This window comes from Ovis canadensis, chromosome 1 (assembly GCF_042477335.2).
Source record: "Ovis canadensis isolate MfBH-ARS-UI-01 breed Bighorn chromosome 1, ARS-UI_OviCan_v2, whole genome shotgun sequence".
NCBI classification, from domain to species: Eukaryota; Metazoa; Chordata; class Mammalia; order Artiodactyla; family Bovidae; genus Ovis; species Ovis canadensis.
In genome coordinates, this window is record NC_091245.1 from 104,842,865 (window position 1) to 104,856,684 (window position 13,820).

The 13,820-nt window shown below is 55.9% G+C and overlaps 2 protein-coding genes across 9 annotated transcripts; both read right to left on the reverse strand.

The window, feature by feature from the left end:
• Positions 1 to 1,518: 1,518 nt before the first annotated feature.
• S100A16 (S100 calcium binding protein A16) lies at positions 1,519 to 8,658 on the reverse strand. Of its 7 annotated transcripts, none has more exons than XM_069574762.1 (3): positions 8,243 to 8,658; positions 2,547 to 2,724; positions 1,519 to 2,257 (listed from the first exon to the last, which is right to left on the reverse strand). In XM_069574762.1, exons 2-3 carry the CDS (start codon positions 2,697 to 2,699, stop codon positions 2,099 to 2,101), a joined length of 312 nt encoding a protein of 103 aa, XP_069430863.1. In that variant the 5' UTR covers positions 2,700 to 2,724; positions 8,243 to 8,658; the 3' UTR covers positions 1,519 to 2,098. The 7 variants fall into 7 exon arrangements, with proteins under 7 accessions (XP_069430863.1, XP_069430839.1, XP_069430868.1 ...); XM_069574738.1 differs by having other exon boundaries at positions 7,871 to 8,253; XM_069574767.1 differs by lacking the exon at positions 8,243 to 8,658 and adding an exon at positions 7,875 to 8,068.
• Positions 8,659 to 9,078: 420 nt separating this feature from the next.
• Positions 9,079 to 11,885, reverse strand: S100A14 (S100 calcium binding protein A14). 2 transcript variants are annotated; one of them, XM_069574801.1, is made up of 4 exons: positions 11,135 to 11,885; positions 10,655 to 10,762; positions 10,070 to 10,216; positions 9,079 to 9,847 (listed from the first exon to the last, which is right to left on the reverse strand). In XM_069574801.1, the coding sequence occupies exons 2-4, from the start codon at positions 10,682 to 10,684 to the stop codon at positions 9,710 to 9,712; spliced, it is 315 nt and encodes a 104-aa protein (XP_069430902.1). In that variant the 5' UTR covers positions 10,685 to 10,762; positions 11,135 to 11,885; the 3' UTR covers positions 9,079 to 9,709. The 2 variants fall into 2 exon arrangements, with proteins under 2 accessions (XP_069430902.1, XP_069430913.1); XM_069574812.1 differs by having other exon boundaries at positions 11,177 to 11,343.
• Positions 11,886 to 13,820: the final 1,935 nt, after the last annotated feature.

Below are 13,820 nucleotides of genomic sequence, written 5' to 3' on the forward strand. Positions count from 1 at the left end.
CCTATCAAAATCCCAATGGCATTTTTTTCAGAAATAGAAAAAAACTATCCTAAACTTCATATGGAATCTCAAAAGACCCCAAGTAATCAAAACAATCTTGAGAAAGAAGAATAAAGCTGGAGGCCTCACACGTCCTGATTTCAAAACACATTACAAAGCTACAGTAATCCAAACAGTATGAACAGGCAAAAAGACAGACATACAGGCCAATGGGCCAGAATGGAGAGCCCAAAACTACACCCTCATATATTTGACTGAATGATTTTCAATAAGGATATCAACACCACACAATGGGAAAGTGATAGTCTCTTCAACAAATGGTGTTAGGAAAACTGGATATTCATATACAAAGGAATGAATCTGGACCCTTACCTTACACCATATACAAAAATTAACTCAAATGGGAACCTAAACATAGACCTGAAACTATAAAACTCATAGAAGAAAACTTAGGGAGACATCCTCAGGACATTGTAACAAGTAAATATTCCTTGACATCAAATACTTTGGCCACCTGATGCAAAAAAACTGACTCATTGAAAAAAAAGACCCTGATGCTGGGAAAGACTGAAGGCAGGAGGAGAAAGGGACGACAGAAGATGAGATGGTTGGATGGCAACGCCGACTCAATAGACGTGAGTTTGAGCAAGCTCCGGGAGCTGGTGATGGACAGAGAGGCCTGGCGTGCTGCAGTCCGTGGGGTCACAAGGAGTCAGTCACACACAACCGAGTGACTAAATTGAACTGAACTGATGACACCAAAAAAAAGTAACAAAAAGCAAAAAAAAGAAGAAACCAAGTAAACAAATAGACAAATGGCACCATATTAAACATATAGTTTGACCGCAAGCTCATACTGAGGCAGGTCACTTTTAGAAGGTTGAGGATCTATAATGGATTCCAATAAAACTATGAAACTGTTTATGACGGTGCATCTTTTGAAAAACCTTAAACCTTGGGGTACACTTCCTGGAGTTGAAAACCACTGATCCAGAGCCCTACAGGCTGGCCCTCCTGCCCTATTTCTCCTGGGGGCATGTGCCGTCTTTCCATGGCAGGGAAGAAACACAGAAGCTGTCATTGTCCCCCACATCAGGTGCAACACCTAACTCTGGCCTCCAACAGCCCTCTTTCTTTGCACCCCACTTCCTCATCCCGTAGACTTCTCTGTGTACGAGAATCATCTATTGGTGAGACTTCAGTATCTCAGTCCTACTCATGATTCAACATGAGAGCTGTGGCCCCCTCTCCTGGAACTGCACTGAGAGCCAAACGGGATGCACTGTGGGCCCAGAAGTTGAATGTGAGTTGAGTTTGGGCTAAGAGGGCCCAGAGGTATTGACATGTGACCTTGGCCCTTCAAGGAGGAGGGAAGAAGTTGCTGGCCTATTGCTGACAGCGCCTGCAAGGTCCCAGAGTCCTTCTTTCTTCCTCTGCCCTTGGGGTTTCTCAGGAGACTCCCCCTAGTTGCTCCCTTGCCTTAGGGCCCGTGGCAAAGATCACCAAAGCACAAGGAGGTTCCAAGGCGTGGAAAGGCTTTAATAAACATGACCAAGGGACTGGGTGAGGGGGAGGAAAACTCTAGATCCAGCCTTTTTCCCATTTCAGCGGCTGCAGAGGAGGGAGGGGGCTTGACCCTGTTCCCAGATGCAGAGGCAGCTGGAGGACAATCCCTGGAAGTCTCCTGTACCCAGCAGAGGGGCTGAGGGGAGAGGGAGAGAGAAGTCCTTGCTGGTGCTGCCAGGAACCCCGGAGACCTGAAGCAGCAAGCTGACCTCTGAGGTCAGGAGAGGCCCGGAATCAGGCAGGAACAGAGGAAGTCAGAAGGGTAGATGGACTGAACAGGAAGGGAGACTCTTGGGTCCCCATACAGCATTGTCACAGAGGGGCCCCAGGGTCCGCTGGCTCCAGGGACTGAGACCCACAGGGAGGCACCCCCAGCCTGAGACACTCACGAAGGGGCCCTGACGTTTCCCCTTACCCTGTTCAGCTGTGGTCCGAAGAGGGTCTAGAGGGAGAGGGGAGGACGGGGCCTGCCTGGGTGGGCAGAGGAGGGAGCCTAGGACGGGCATGGGGGGAAGGGACGGCGGGAGGGCCTCTAGCTGCTGTTCTGCTGCTCCTGCTGGCGAATAAGGTTGGCGATAGGACTAGTGATGCCGCCTATCAAGGTCCAGTACTCGTCAAAGCTGATGCGTCCGTCGTGGTTGGCATCCAGGTCCTGGATGAGCTTGTCAGCAGCCTTCCGGTTCCCCGTGTCCTGGAGGAGAGTCAAGGATCAGCAGTGTTGACTGGCAGCTCTACAGCGGCCCCAGGCAGGACCCCAGGCAGGACCCCAGGCCTGGGCTGCTGCTGCCTTTGGGAAATGGGAACAGAGCCCTCACTGGCTCAGGCCTGGGCACACTGAAGACAGAGGTCTGCGTGGGGTTGAGACCCTGGTTTTGGGGGGAACTCCGAAAGGACAGAGAAAGCAGTCGGGAAGGTCACCCAGAGGGGACAGGGCTTTGGTGGCTGAGGAGGGCCTGGCCCTTGGGTGGGAGGAACCTCACCGTCAGCATATGGTTGAGCTCTTTCTGAAGCATCTTCCGGAAGCTGCTCTTGCTGATCTTGTTCTTGACCAGGCTGTGCTTGGAGACGTATTTGTAGAAGTTTTCCACCAGGACGACCACCGCCTTCTCTAGCTCCGTGTAGGAGTCCGCCATCTCACTGCCTCACGCCTCACAGGGCCTGGTCGTCAGGATGAGGGGAAGAGAGGACAGCTCACAGACCACATCTCTGCCTAGGTCTTCCAGCCCCTGTCCTCCCGCTGGTCCCACCCCCTGGGCGCCTGGACCCCCATGCTGGCCAGCCAGACCCCAGACCTTGGGAGGAGGCAGGGAAAGGAGAACCCAAGAACCCAGGGTGGAGGTGGGCCTGGAATGAGAACTATGTGTCTCCTCTCATCCAGGTGATCTCCAGCTCAACCGCCTCAGCAGGTCTTCCAGGCTCCTCCCCAGCCCCAGGCACTGGGCTTGTCAGAGCCCCAGAGAGAAGAGAGGATCCGTGGGAAGACAGAGAGTGCCAGCACCCATCCCTCCTCCCTCTCCATACCCGGCCTATCCAGGGTCCCTGTCCCGGGAGCAAGTAGCAGCTAGAAACTGATAGGATGGGCCATGGGGGCTGGGGAGGGGCAGGAGCCATGTCCCCCATCCCCCAGGTGGCCTGAGTCCTGGCCCCAGGCCTCAAAGCAGGAGACTTGGACCTAGGATCTCCCTAACCCTTCACCTGGGCTCCAGGACAGTACGTTCAGGGTCTCAGGCCGCAGCTGTCCTTCTCTGGTTAAACAATATCCTGATCCACCAGGTCAGGCTTTGTGCAGGACCGCAGCCACCCCCGGCTAGCCTAACGTCCCTCATACCCACCTCGAAATATACAGTAGGATCCAAGGACCACCCCGCCCCCGCCCCCCGCCCTCACTATTACCTAAGGAGGAGCCAGGCCTGGTCCTGCCCCAGCTGGAGACAGCTGGAGATGGAGCCTCTGCAGCCAGCCAGAGGCTACACACGTCACCCCCTCGCCCCAGGACAAAAGGCACTCACATTCCAAGCGGATACAGCCAACAGAATAACAGGATATGAGGGGAGCAGGCGGATCTACTCTGTGAGTCACCACCCATGCCCGGAGCCCCCCCAAGTGAACCCTGGCAAATGAGCCTTCCCTCCCACCCCCAAGCCCAAGGATGAGTTGCAGCCGCCTTGCCCGTTGGTCCTGGCTCTGGACGGCGGACACCGTTATCGGGGGCATCCCGTGGTTCGCTTTGGAAGGGAGGTCTGCTTCCCCGGCCCACCACAGCTCCCACCCCTGCCACCTGCTCTCTAACCCCTCTTGGCCCTCCATCCCTCTTCCTGGGCCCTTTACCCTGACCTCTCCACCTAGCTGAAGCCTGCCCAAACCACGCCTCCTGGGGGAGGTTGCCCTGGCCCTTGCCATCAGTACCCTCCTCCCCTGACTCCCACAGACTCTCAGCCGCTGTCTGTCGGCTGGGCCCACTAGCTAGTGTGGCTGCAATCTCTTCCAGGATCTTCTCTCCTCAGACACCAGACATTCCTTGAAGCAAGGATGGTGTTTCTTATATGCAGCCATTGCGTTTCCAGAACCAAACAGTAGGACACGGAGACTTTGGGACCACTTTTAAATATCCAAGATATACAACCATCTCTGCATCTCCCCTCGCCCACATGACCTGGTCAATGCCTTGCTCAAGGTAGAGGTTCTATAAATATTCCACCTCCTTCCAGCCCTGATACCAGGTAGCCAAGGTCCCTGACCACCCTTCTAAGATGTCTCTTCTATGAAACTTCTTCTAAAGGAAGGGTGAGATTCAGCAGGACAAAGCCAGGATGCAGGAAGGAAGGAGAGTTGAGAGGGAGAGGGGTCAGGCTGAGGTGACTCTAACCAGGAATTCTCCCCTTCTCTCCCCTGCCTCATCCATCTGACCATCTGGCCTGTGGCCAGAAGGATGAAATATGGAACCAGAACTACAGGAAACCACACTCTTTTTCCAGTGAAAGTGAAAAGTGAAAGTGTTAGTGGCTCAATTGTGTGCGACTCTTTGCAACCCCCATAGACTATATATAGCCTGCCAGGCTCCTCTGTCCATGGAATTCTCCAGGTAAGAATACTGGAGTGGGTTGACATTCCCTTCTCCAGGGGATCTTCCTGACCCAGGTCTCCTGCACTGCAGGCAGATTCTTTTCTATCTGAGCCACCAGGGAAGTCCTCTTTATTTATTGTGTTTTATTGTGTGGTTCAATGTTTACACCTTTGTGAGACTTTCATACAAATGCTCTAACATTCACAAATGAAGACAAAAGTATTTCAGTCCATGAACCGTCTGCCTTCCTGCCCCTGGATGGGGAATGGCCCAGGCCTCCGACCAGTATTCCTGAGGATTCTTGAAGCTGCACTCATGTCAGCAAGAATTTTATCAACTACTCCCAACTAACCTTGGGAGTGGGAGAAAGTTCAGAGAACCCTCGACTTTACCCATCCCAGACCTTGTTCCCCAAATGAGGAATCCTGTGGGAAATAAGAATAGGAAAGGGAGGGACTCCCCTGGTGGGAGGATGGATGAGAATCTGCCCACCAGTGACATGGGTTCGATCACTGTTCCAAGAAGATTCCACCTGGAGCAGAACAACTAAGCCCAGGGAACACAACTCCTGAGCCTGCATGCTCCAGAGCCTGAGAGCCACAACTGCTAAAGCTCTCCTGCCTACAGCCTGTGCTCTGTAGCAAGAGAAGCCCCCACAAGGGGAAACCTGAACGGCGCGACTAGAGAGTCGTTGCACTCACCCCAGCTAGAGAAAGCCCATGCACATCGACAAAGACCCAGTGCAACCATAAGTAACTAAAGAAACAATTTTAAAAAAACAAGGAGAGCAAAGGGAAAGAGATGGGTTTAGGGGCAATGTGCCTCTGTCCTTCTCCCCACTGGTCACCCACTCCCCTCCCACCACCTGCCTTCTTGGAGCCCAGTCCTGCCCTTCCTTTTTACCATGTCTCAGCCTGTACCTGGCAAGGCATTGGTGAGCTCCCAGGAGACATCTCAGCACCTACTGTCAAGCACACAGTCACCCAGAGAGGTGGGCTTCAGATTCCAGGCTTCCCAAAACTCCCCACCCCACCTTCTAGTCAACCGGGCAACTCCCAAGTTAAAAAATGCTCTTCTGAAGTTTTTCTGAAGGAAAGATATCAGAGGCTAATAGTCAGGTGTCATCACACCTCCCTCCCCTGGGGGCCAGGAGACAGGCTTCCTCACTACACCCATGCCAAGGTCACCTGCCCCTCCTGCCTACCCAGTCCTCCACCCAGCCAGGCCAGAGGGTCCCCAGACAAGGGGCTGGGGGGAAGGGAGGTGGTGGGCCTTCTCCTCATCCCCTCCCTGGGAAGGGCGGGGCAGGAGGTAACTCCTGCATTGACTTTCCTCTAAGCAGATCCTGTCCTGAGAGTGATGGAGGAGGTGGACAGTACTCTACAGCCTTCCAAAAGAGCAGGAATAGAAGGACTCATCCTCCGAAGGACTCTCTCAGCTGGAGCCCCCGACCTGCCGGCAAAGTTCTCACTGTCTGCACCTTGGCTGATTCATCATTGAGCAACCGAGAGGCCCCCACCCCCACCCCGCCCACCTCAGCCCAGCTTGCTGACTTCTCCAAAAGCTCAAATTGCCCTGACACCACCTTCCTGGGTCTCAGTCACTCCAGCCCCACCCTCTCACCCCCAGGTGCTGGGCCCCACCCCTCCAAGGGCCTCTTCTTCACCCCCTCATCTCTTTAACTCCCCAGTCCCTTTCCACATGGACCGCACACCCTCTAAAACTCACCTTTTCTTCCCTACTCCACACATGCTTCTTGAGTCTTAAATTGTTCCCAAGTATTGGGATATGTCCCTAGACTCCTATCCCTCCTGGTCATCTCCCCTCTGGAGCCTAGTCCACCCTCAAGCCTAAATTTGGCATTCTCTGCAGCCCTTCCATTGACCTCACTCCTGCACCCACCATTCATTTGCTTACTCATTCATTCACTTCTTCAGTTCTTTCTTAATTCACTCATTTGCCCCAGCTGTCTGCAAAGCACGGGAAGGCAAACTCTAACACCAGGCTGGTAATGCTTTGCTCTGTACGCAAGGCTGTTCCGAACGACTTCTCCAGCCTCTACAACTCCACTCTCTGCGCCCCCTCCTCTAGCTCTTTTCCCGGTCCCAGAAGCTAATGTCTCAAACAAGTGTCCCTGCCTCACCCCTCCTCACCCTCACAGAACTCACAGCATCTAATACACAAATATACACAATCATAATAAGCAAGGAATTCTGCCATTTCTGATCCTCTCTGCTTGGGTGACCCATCTACCTTCCAAACCTTTCAGAGTGTGTAGCTGGAGGAAGAAACCTGTTCATCTGAATTTTTTTTCCAGACAAGTTACACTGGAGGAGCTTGCTGTGGACACACGCACACTGCTGCACTTGGCCTCACCAACACCCAGCCGGCGGCGCCTCTCTAGTTGAAGGGGAAAGTGCGAGCCCTGCTCCCCAGCACTCCAGGGCTCCATCTCCCGGCATCCCTGCCCTCACCGCCACCCTCCTGGGCAGGGCAGGGCAGGGGAATGCTCCATAGGGCCGGTGGCTCCACCGAGCAAAGCAAGTCAAGCCAGAACCTGCCTGGGTCCTGAGGTAGGGGAGAAGCTGCCCAGTTTCCCAGTTCCTCTCCTACAACTCGGGCTCCAGGGGGCCTCACCCAGGTTTCTCCTGGTCTCACAGGCCCCTCCCAAGGAAGAGCTCCCAGAGAACATGGGGCCAGCGTCTGGGACCTGCTGGAGTCAGAGGTACAGAGAGGCCACCCAGGTGCTGCCCCCCCTCCTCAGGCTGCTCTCAGACCCCCTGGGCCCTTCCTGGCTCCTCCTGGACTTCATCACCTGTTCCAGGGCACAGGCCTCAGAGCCCAGCGAGGCCTGTCTGTGTCCAGGGTCTGGCTACTCCCCAACCCCCACCAACACACATCTGCCCTGAACTGTGAAGAGAAAATCGGAGTGAAGCTCCTCAACGCTTTACCCGGCGGCCCAACCCAGGGAGAGGACCCCAGGCAGCTGCTGGGCTGGGGAAGGGGGTCTCACCACGGCATCCACTCCTCTGAAGGCCTCTCCAGCCCCCGACCCCACTAGAAAGCTCCATTCCCAAACTGGCTTTGGGGGAAGGTTAACAATTAACGAAACCTTCCTGCTCAGTCTTTGCAGGGCCCCCCTCCTCAGGCCCCCTTCACCGCCCCTTGTCCTGGCCTCCCAAGCCTGCAGGGGCCCCTCCGGCAGCCCCAGACCTCCCAGGACGGGCCTGAGGTGCTCACCTGCCTTCTCAGTCCACTTCCTCTCCTGCGGGGCTCTGGGGCCTGGGCTCTGGCACTGCCAAGCAGCTCCCCGCGCTCAGCCCAGCCAGGACTCCTCCCCGCTGCACTCCCAGATTCTGTCCCACTCCCTCCCGGCCCTGCCCGGCGGAGCTGGCTCGGTGGGGAGGTAGTCACTGAACTCCCTCTCAACTGGGCCCTGGGGTTGGGCCCTTGTTAAAGGGATACACACCTTTTTTAACACCCTTCCGCCCCCAGCCCAGAGGGAGTGGTAGAGGTGGCGCTCCCCCACCCCACCCTCCTCGTCCCACAGGCTCCGAGCAGAATTTACAACTTTGAGAAAGGAAGGGAAGGACAGTCACCTGCGCTACTCACCTGGGGTCACTGGGAGTCCAGTTTCAGCGGCCCCTAACAGACAAGTTCAGTTAGCATTCCAGGCCAGCCTGGCTGGCCACAGAAAGTATTTATGACTGTTTGGGATTTCAAGAGTAATGCCCATTTCTGTCAGCTCCAGTCAGAAGGACCCAGAGTGTGGCTCCTCATCTTCCCCATTCAATGCACACATCCCTAGGACCTCAAGTGCAACAGAGAATTCTTCTGAAAAGGACCCCCGTCCCTTTCCCTGAAATGCCATAGGAAACTGGCCGTGGATGTCCCAGAGGCAAAAGCTGACTCCCCGAGGGCCCCTTCCCCGTCCAGCGACTTCAGCTCCCTGCACGCTCACTGTGCGTCAGCCTCGCTGGCGAGTAGCTACGTCACATGTCCGGTCTCATTTCACAGATGAGGAAACTGATACTCTGAGATGATGCCCCCAAGTTCCAAAGATAGTAAGCAGCAAAGCTGAGATTCAACCCCAGGTCGGTCAGCCTGTTTCTCAGCCTCACGGCTCCCTTGCTGCTAGTCATGCAGGCCCCAGCACACCGGGGTTCACATCCTTTGCCCCACGTGTGCAGACATGCCCCGCTCTCCTGCCAGAGGGCCAGGCCGCTGGCAAAGGACAGCTTGTCCCTCAGAAAGGACCAGGTCTCCCACCTTTCAGGCCTGGTGCCCTCAACCCCAATCCACGGGAGAGTGTGAGGCCCCCAGTCACTTCCGCTGCCGACCACTGCACCTCCGCGCCACCAACGACTCTGCCATTCACCCCCACTCACCCCAACTCCTTCTTACCCATGGACCCTTGGGATGGGAGGCAGACCAATCAAGACAACGTCTTTCATTTTTTTCCATTTTTTTTTATTAATCAAATGATACAAAACAACCATCATCCTGTAAATGCCCAAGCGCCCAGCTGGTTCTCTCACCCCCCAAAGTCACCATCCTCAGCCTCTCCCTGAGCCTGCTCTCTCTTCCCCTGCCCTAAGCCAGGGAGACAGGGTCTTGAGAAGAGGCTGAGGCAGAACTGAGGACAGGGAGGGAAAGCACTGGACAGTTTGGGTTGGGGAAGAGATTAGGAGGGGTAGTTTCATAGAGACCCTTCTTAGTACCAAATGTCCATCCCTATTGCCACACCCTCCAAATCATTTCCCACAGCTCGGCTCCTCTCTGCCCTTCCCCACTACTAAATGACGTGGCCCTTGCACCATCCTCAACCCTCCAGCAGCCTTCCACATATGTCCCTGGCCCCAACGGCTCCCCGAGCCTCCCCTTGGTGGGGACCCCTGGACCCACAAGCCCCACAGGGATGAAGTACACAGAGGTCCCAGAAGGGCCATTATGAACCTGAACCCTCAGAGGTGGGGCAGGTGGGGCTGGGGGATAGTGTGAGGGTGGTGGAGAGAGGTGCTTAAGGTGCCCTTTCCCCAGCATCCCACCCGACCCATCCAGAATTCCAGGGGAAGGCTTTCAGCTCCCCTGGACAGTGTTCTCCAGCTTCACACTCTTGGCTGCTTCTCCAATCAGCTCCCAGAAGCTCCCGAACTCCAGTTTAGAGTCGTTACAGTTGCCCAAGTTGGAGATTTTCTCTTCCAGCCCACAGTTGTTCTGCAAGGAGGGAAGACACCACAGCTCAGACAGGCAGTACCTTCCGATCTTCCCACCCCACCCTGCCCAGGGGCAGGAAGCAGGACCTGAGCCTGCCTGGCACTGACAGGGGAAGGGCTAGGGGTTGCCAGTGCCAGGGGCTGTGGCAGCGTGGGTGGGGTCTTGGAGCACTTGCTTGGGAAGTCAGGGTACTGCCTGGGGCAGGGTTCACTCTCTCAGTACCGGCATGAGGTGGGGCAGCTGCTGGGTGACCAGGTCCCGGAGCTCGGAGGGAGTCAGCGTCTCCTTCCCACCCTCCACCGAATACTGGTGGAAATTCTTGATCAGGGTCTCAATGGCCTTCTCCACATCACTGAGTTCCTGGGCATCCTGGGGCCAAGGGACATCACCCATGTTAGGGAGGCCTCCCCCACCCTACGACAGCCTGCTGCCCCAGGAGCCGGACAGAGCCCACAGAGCGAGACAGCTGACGGGCCCACAGGCCCTCGCCCACCCCAAAGCCCAGCATCCAGCACCCTTTGCCCCCACTGTCCTCTGCCCTGAGCCATGGGTTGGGCAAGGCTTCCTCCCCACCTCCTCCCCAGCCTCCAGGCAGGGCAGGTCCTAGCATGAGGCCCAAGCATCCTCTTCAGGGGGGCCCATCTTCATCACCCTGTGTGGGCACCAGAGAGGAGGTTCAGGTCTCACAGGCAGTGTCTGGAGTGCAGAGCAAGGCCAAGGCGAGGGGACAGAAGTCAGCGGGGGACACAGACCCTCAGGGTGAAGAAGAGGAGCGGGAACAGAAAGGTCAGGAATGAATGGGCCCACCTCTGCGTTGGCTGACCGACACTGTCCCATGATGCTCGATGCGCTTGGTCCTGTGGTGAGAGTTTTGTTGTCCTACAGCTGGCCCCAGAGGAGCTGATGGCTCATGATCTGCTCAGAGGAGAGGGGCGGCTGAGCTAAGGGGAAAACTCAGCATTTCTTGCTCAACTATCCCCTTTGGCTGCACCCTAGATATTCTGTGCCTCACCCAGGGGGTCAGAGCCAACACCGCATAAGCCCTTCCCTGCCCAGGCTCCAGGAGCGAAGGTCACAGCCCCTAGGCCTACTATCTAGAGGCCTCTCCTTAGCCCCCCACCCCTGCTCTGTACACACACACACACACACACACACACACACAGCCCAGCCCAGCCTCCAGGGCCTGGTCCCCCAGACCTTCCCAAACCAGACTAAGCTAGGATAAGCTAAGCATGCCCTCTGAACCTGGTTCAGTCCGTTTGGGTGAAAAGCCCTGGGTCTCCTTACCCGCTGGCAGCGGCTGAGACAGGACTGAAGGAGCCAGCTCACCTGAGCTCAGCTCTTATACCTGGGCGGAGGGAGGGGAGGCAGGGGGCTGGGCCTCCCAGCTCTAGCTGGGCCACCCAGCTCTAGCCGCCGCCTGGACCGAGCCTGCACCAGGGGCTCCACCCCCTAGGGCCCCACCTCCATTGGCCACAGTTCCGGGAGCCCGCCCCGTCCTGGCCAAGAGGAGGGAATCGCGTAGAAGCTGGGTCTGGGATCCCCCTGGCCCCAGACCAGCAGGCAGAGTCCAGGGAAGAAAGGGGAGGAGAGGCTGCTGAGGGAGAGAGAGAAGACTTGGAAACACAGTGGCATGAAGCCTGGGAGGAAAGGCCTGGAGGAAAAGTAAGACAGAGAGGCAGAGGGGCTCTGAGAGGCTCTGAGTCAACCACCAGGAAAGGAGAAGCAGAGGCTGGTCAGGGCGGGTTTTGTGGCCTAGAGGGAATGAAAGACACGTGGCTTGAAAGATGTCCCCAGGGGATCTCTCTGTTCTTTAATGTGTCTCACACACACACACACACACACACACACACACACTCCTTTCCCCTCAAGGCCAATTTAGATAGTGACACTCAAGCCTGCCGAGGTCCCAGACCCCAGCCTTCCCCAGTCCTGAGGGAAGAGACTTGGGCCGGGAGGAAGGAGCCAAAGAAGCACAGCCTGGAGGAGGGAGCCGACTGAGGGTTGTCCGGGACTTCCTTTCAGTTCCCGGAGCAGCGAGCACGCAGGCTATCTGTCAGCTAACAACCTCTCCAAACTGGTTGGGCTAGCTACTCCTCCCTCCCTCAGAATTCCATGTCTTCCCTGACCAGACACTGCATTGCAACCCCCTTCCCCTAAACACACAATCCAGCACCCACGACAACATCCAGGGAGCCTGGACAGGAGTTTGAGGTGGGGGGACTCAGCCCAACCCCAAGGGCCCTCCTCAGCCGACGGGAAGGAAGAAGGCAGGGGAGTCAGGGTGGCCTCTGAGATCCAGGCATACCTCTCAGTGTCCCTCCCTGGTCTCCTTCCAGCGTTCCTCTGTACTTTTGCCCTCAGTTGGGCTTCCCTGGTAGCTCAGCTGGTAAAGAATCTGCCTACAATACAGGAGACCCTGGTTCAATTCCTGGGTTAGGAAGATCCCCTGGAGAAGGGATAGGCTACCCACTCCAGTGTTTACGGGCTTCCCTGGTGGCTCGCGGAGAAGGCAACGGCACCCCACTCCAGCACTCTTGCCTGGAAAATCCCATGGTCGGAGGAGCCTGGTGGCCTGCAGTCCATGGGGTCACTAAGAGTCAGACACGACTGAGCGACGTCACTTGCACTTTTCACTTTCATGCATTGGAGAAGGAAACGGCAACCCACTCCAGTACTCTTGCCTGGAGAATCCCAGGGACAGGGGAGCCTGGTGGGCTGCCGTCCATGGGGTCACACAGAGTCGGACTCGACTGAGCGATGTCACTTTCACTTGGTGGCTCAGACAGTAAAGAATCTGACTGCGATGCGGGAGACCTGGGTTCAGTCCCTGGGTTGGGAAGATCCCCTGGAGGATCAACCCACTCCAGTATCCTTGCCTGCAGATTCTCACGGACAGAGGAGCCTTGGCGGGCTACAGTCCATGGGGTAGCAAAGAGCTGGACGTGACTGAGTGACTAAGCACACAGGGGTGTCTGTGTCTCAATGAGAGGACCCTTCTGGAAGTGTCTTATTCTTTTTTTGTGGCCGCACTCCGAGGTATGTGGGACCTTAGTTCCCCAACCAGGGGTTGAACCCACATCCCCTGCATTGGAAGGTAGAGTCTTAGCCACTGGACCACCAGGGAAATCCCCAAAGTGTCTTATTCTGAGAATTCTTCTGAAGGGGTCTCAGTCTGGGGACCCCTCTGAGGGTATTTCAATCGCAGTGTTTCTCCAAGAGCGCCTCAGCCGAGGTCTCTAATAGCTCAGCCTGGGCGTCCCTCTTCGGGTATCTGTCTTGGAGGAACCACTCTGGAATGTCTCAAATGGACCCTCAGAGTCCCAGCCTGGGGTTGCCTCTGAGGTTTCTCTGTCCAGGGGTACTTACAGGGCAAATCTCAATCTAGGTCCCTTTTCTGATGTGTGATGAGGAGACTGTCTTAGACTAAACGTTCCTCTGGACTCAGCGGCCTCAAATGGTAGCCGCCTGACAGTAAGGCGGTGCCAGGCCCCAGAAGGCAGCACCTGCTGAGTTGCCCCACCCCTGCTCCCTCTGGTGGCGGATAGTGTAAACCGCATGCCTCTCCAGCCAAGAAAGATGAGAACAGGGTCCAGTGGACCCACTGAGAGGATCCCAGTTCATCACAGAGGCTCTGGAATTTCAACCCAGTTTCATCTATTCTTTTTTTATTATTATTATTTATTTGGCTGCACCGGGTCTTAGTTGTGGTACACGGGCTCTTCGACCTTCACTGTGCAGGATCTTTAGTTAACAGCATATGGGATCTAGTCCCCCGACCAGAGATGAAACCCAATTTCTCCACATTGGAAACGCGGAGTCTTGGCCACTCCACCAGGGAAGTTCCTGTTCCATCTATTCTTGTCTTTGTGACTTAACCTCTCCAAAGTCTGTTTCCGCATCTTTGATACAGGACTTAAAAATAGTACTTACCTCAACAGCCTGTGAGAATTAACTAATACAAGAAAATGCT

What these genes read in the sequence shown, in the direction of transcription:
- S100A16 (XM_069574762.1), bottom strand. Translation starts at nt 2,699, where the DNA reads ATGGCGGACTCCTACACGGAGCTAGAGAAGGCGGTGGTCGTCCTGGTG. An exon ending in AGCTCAACCATATGCTGACG is followed by an intron (nt 2,258 to 2,546) that starts GTGAGGTTCCTC and finishes ACTCTCCTCCAG; the next exon opens with GACACGGGGAACCGGAAGGC.
- S100A14 (XM_069574801.1), bottom strand. Translation starts at nt 10,684, where the DNA reads ATGGGACAGTGTCGGTCAGCCAACGCAGAG. An exon ending in GTCGGTCAGCCAACGCAGAG is followed by an intron (nt 10,217 to 10,654) that starts GTGGGCCCATTC and finishes CCTTGGCCCCAG; the next exon opens with GATGCCCAGGAACTCAGTGA. An exon ending in AGCTGCCCCACCTCATGCCG is followed by an intron (nt 9,848 to 10,069) that starts GTACTGAGAGAG and finishes CCCTCCTTGCAG; the next exon opens with AACAACTGTGGGCTGGAAGA.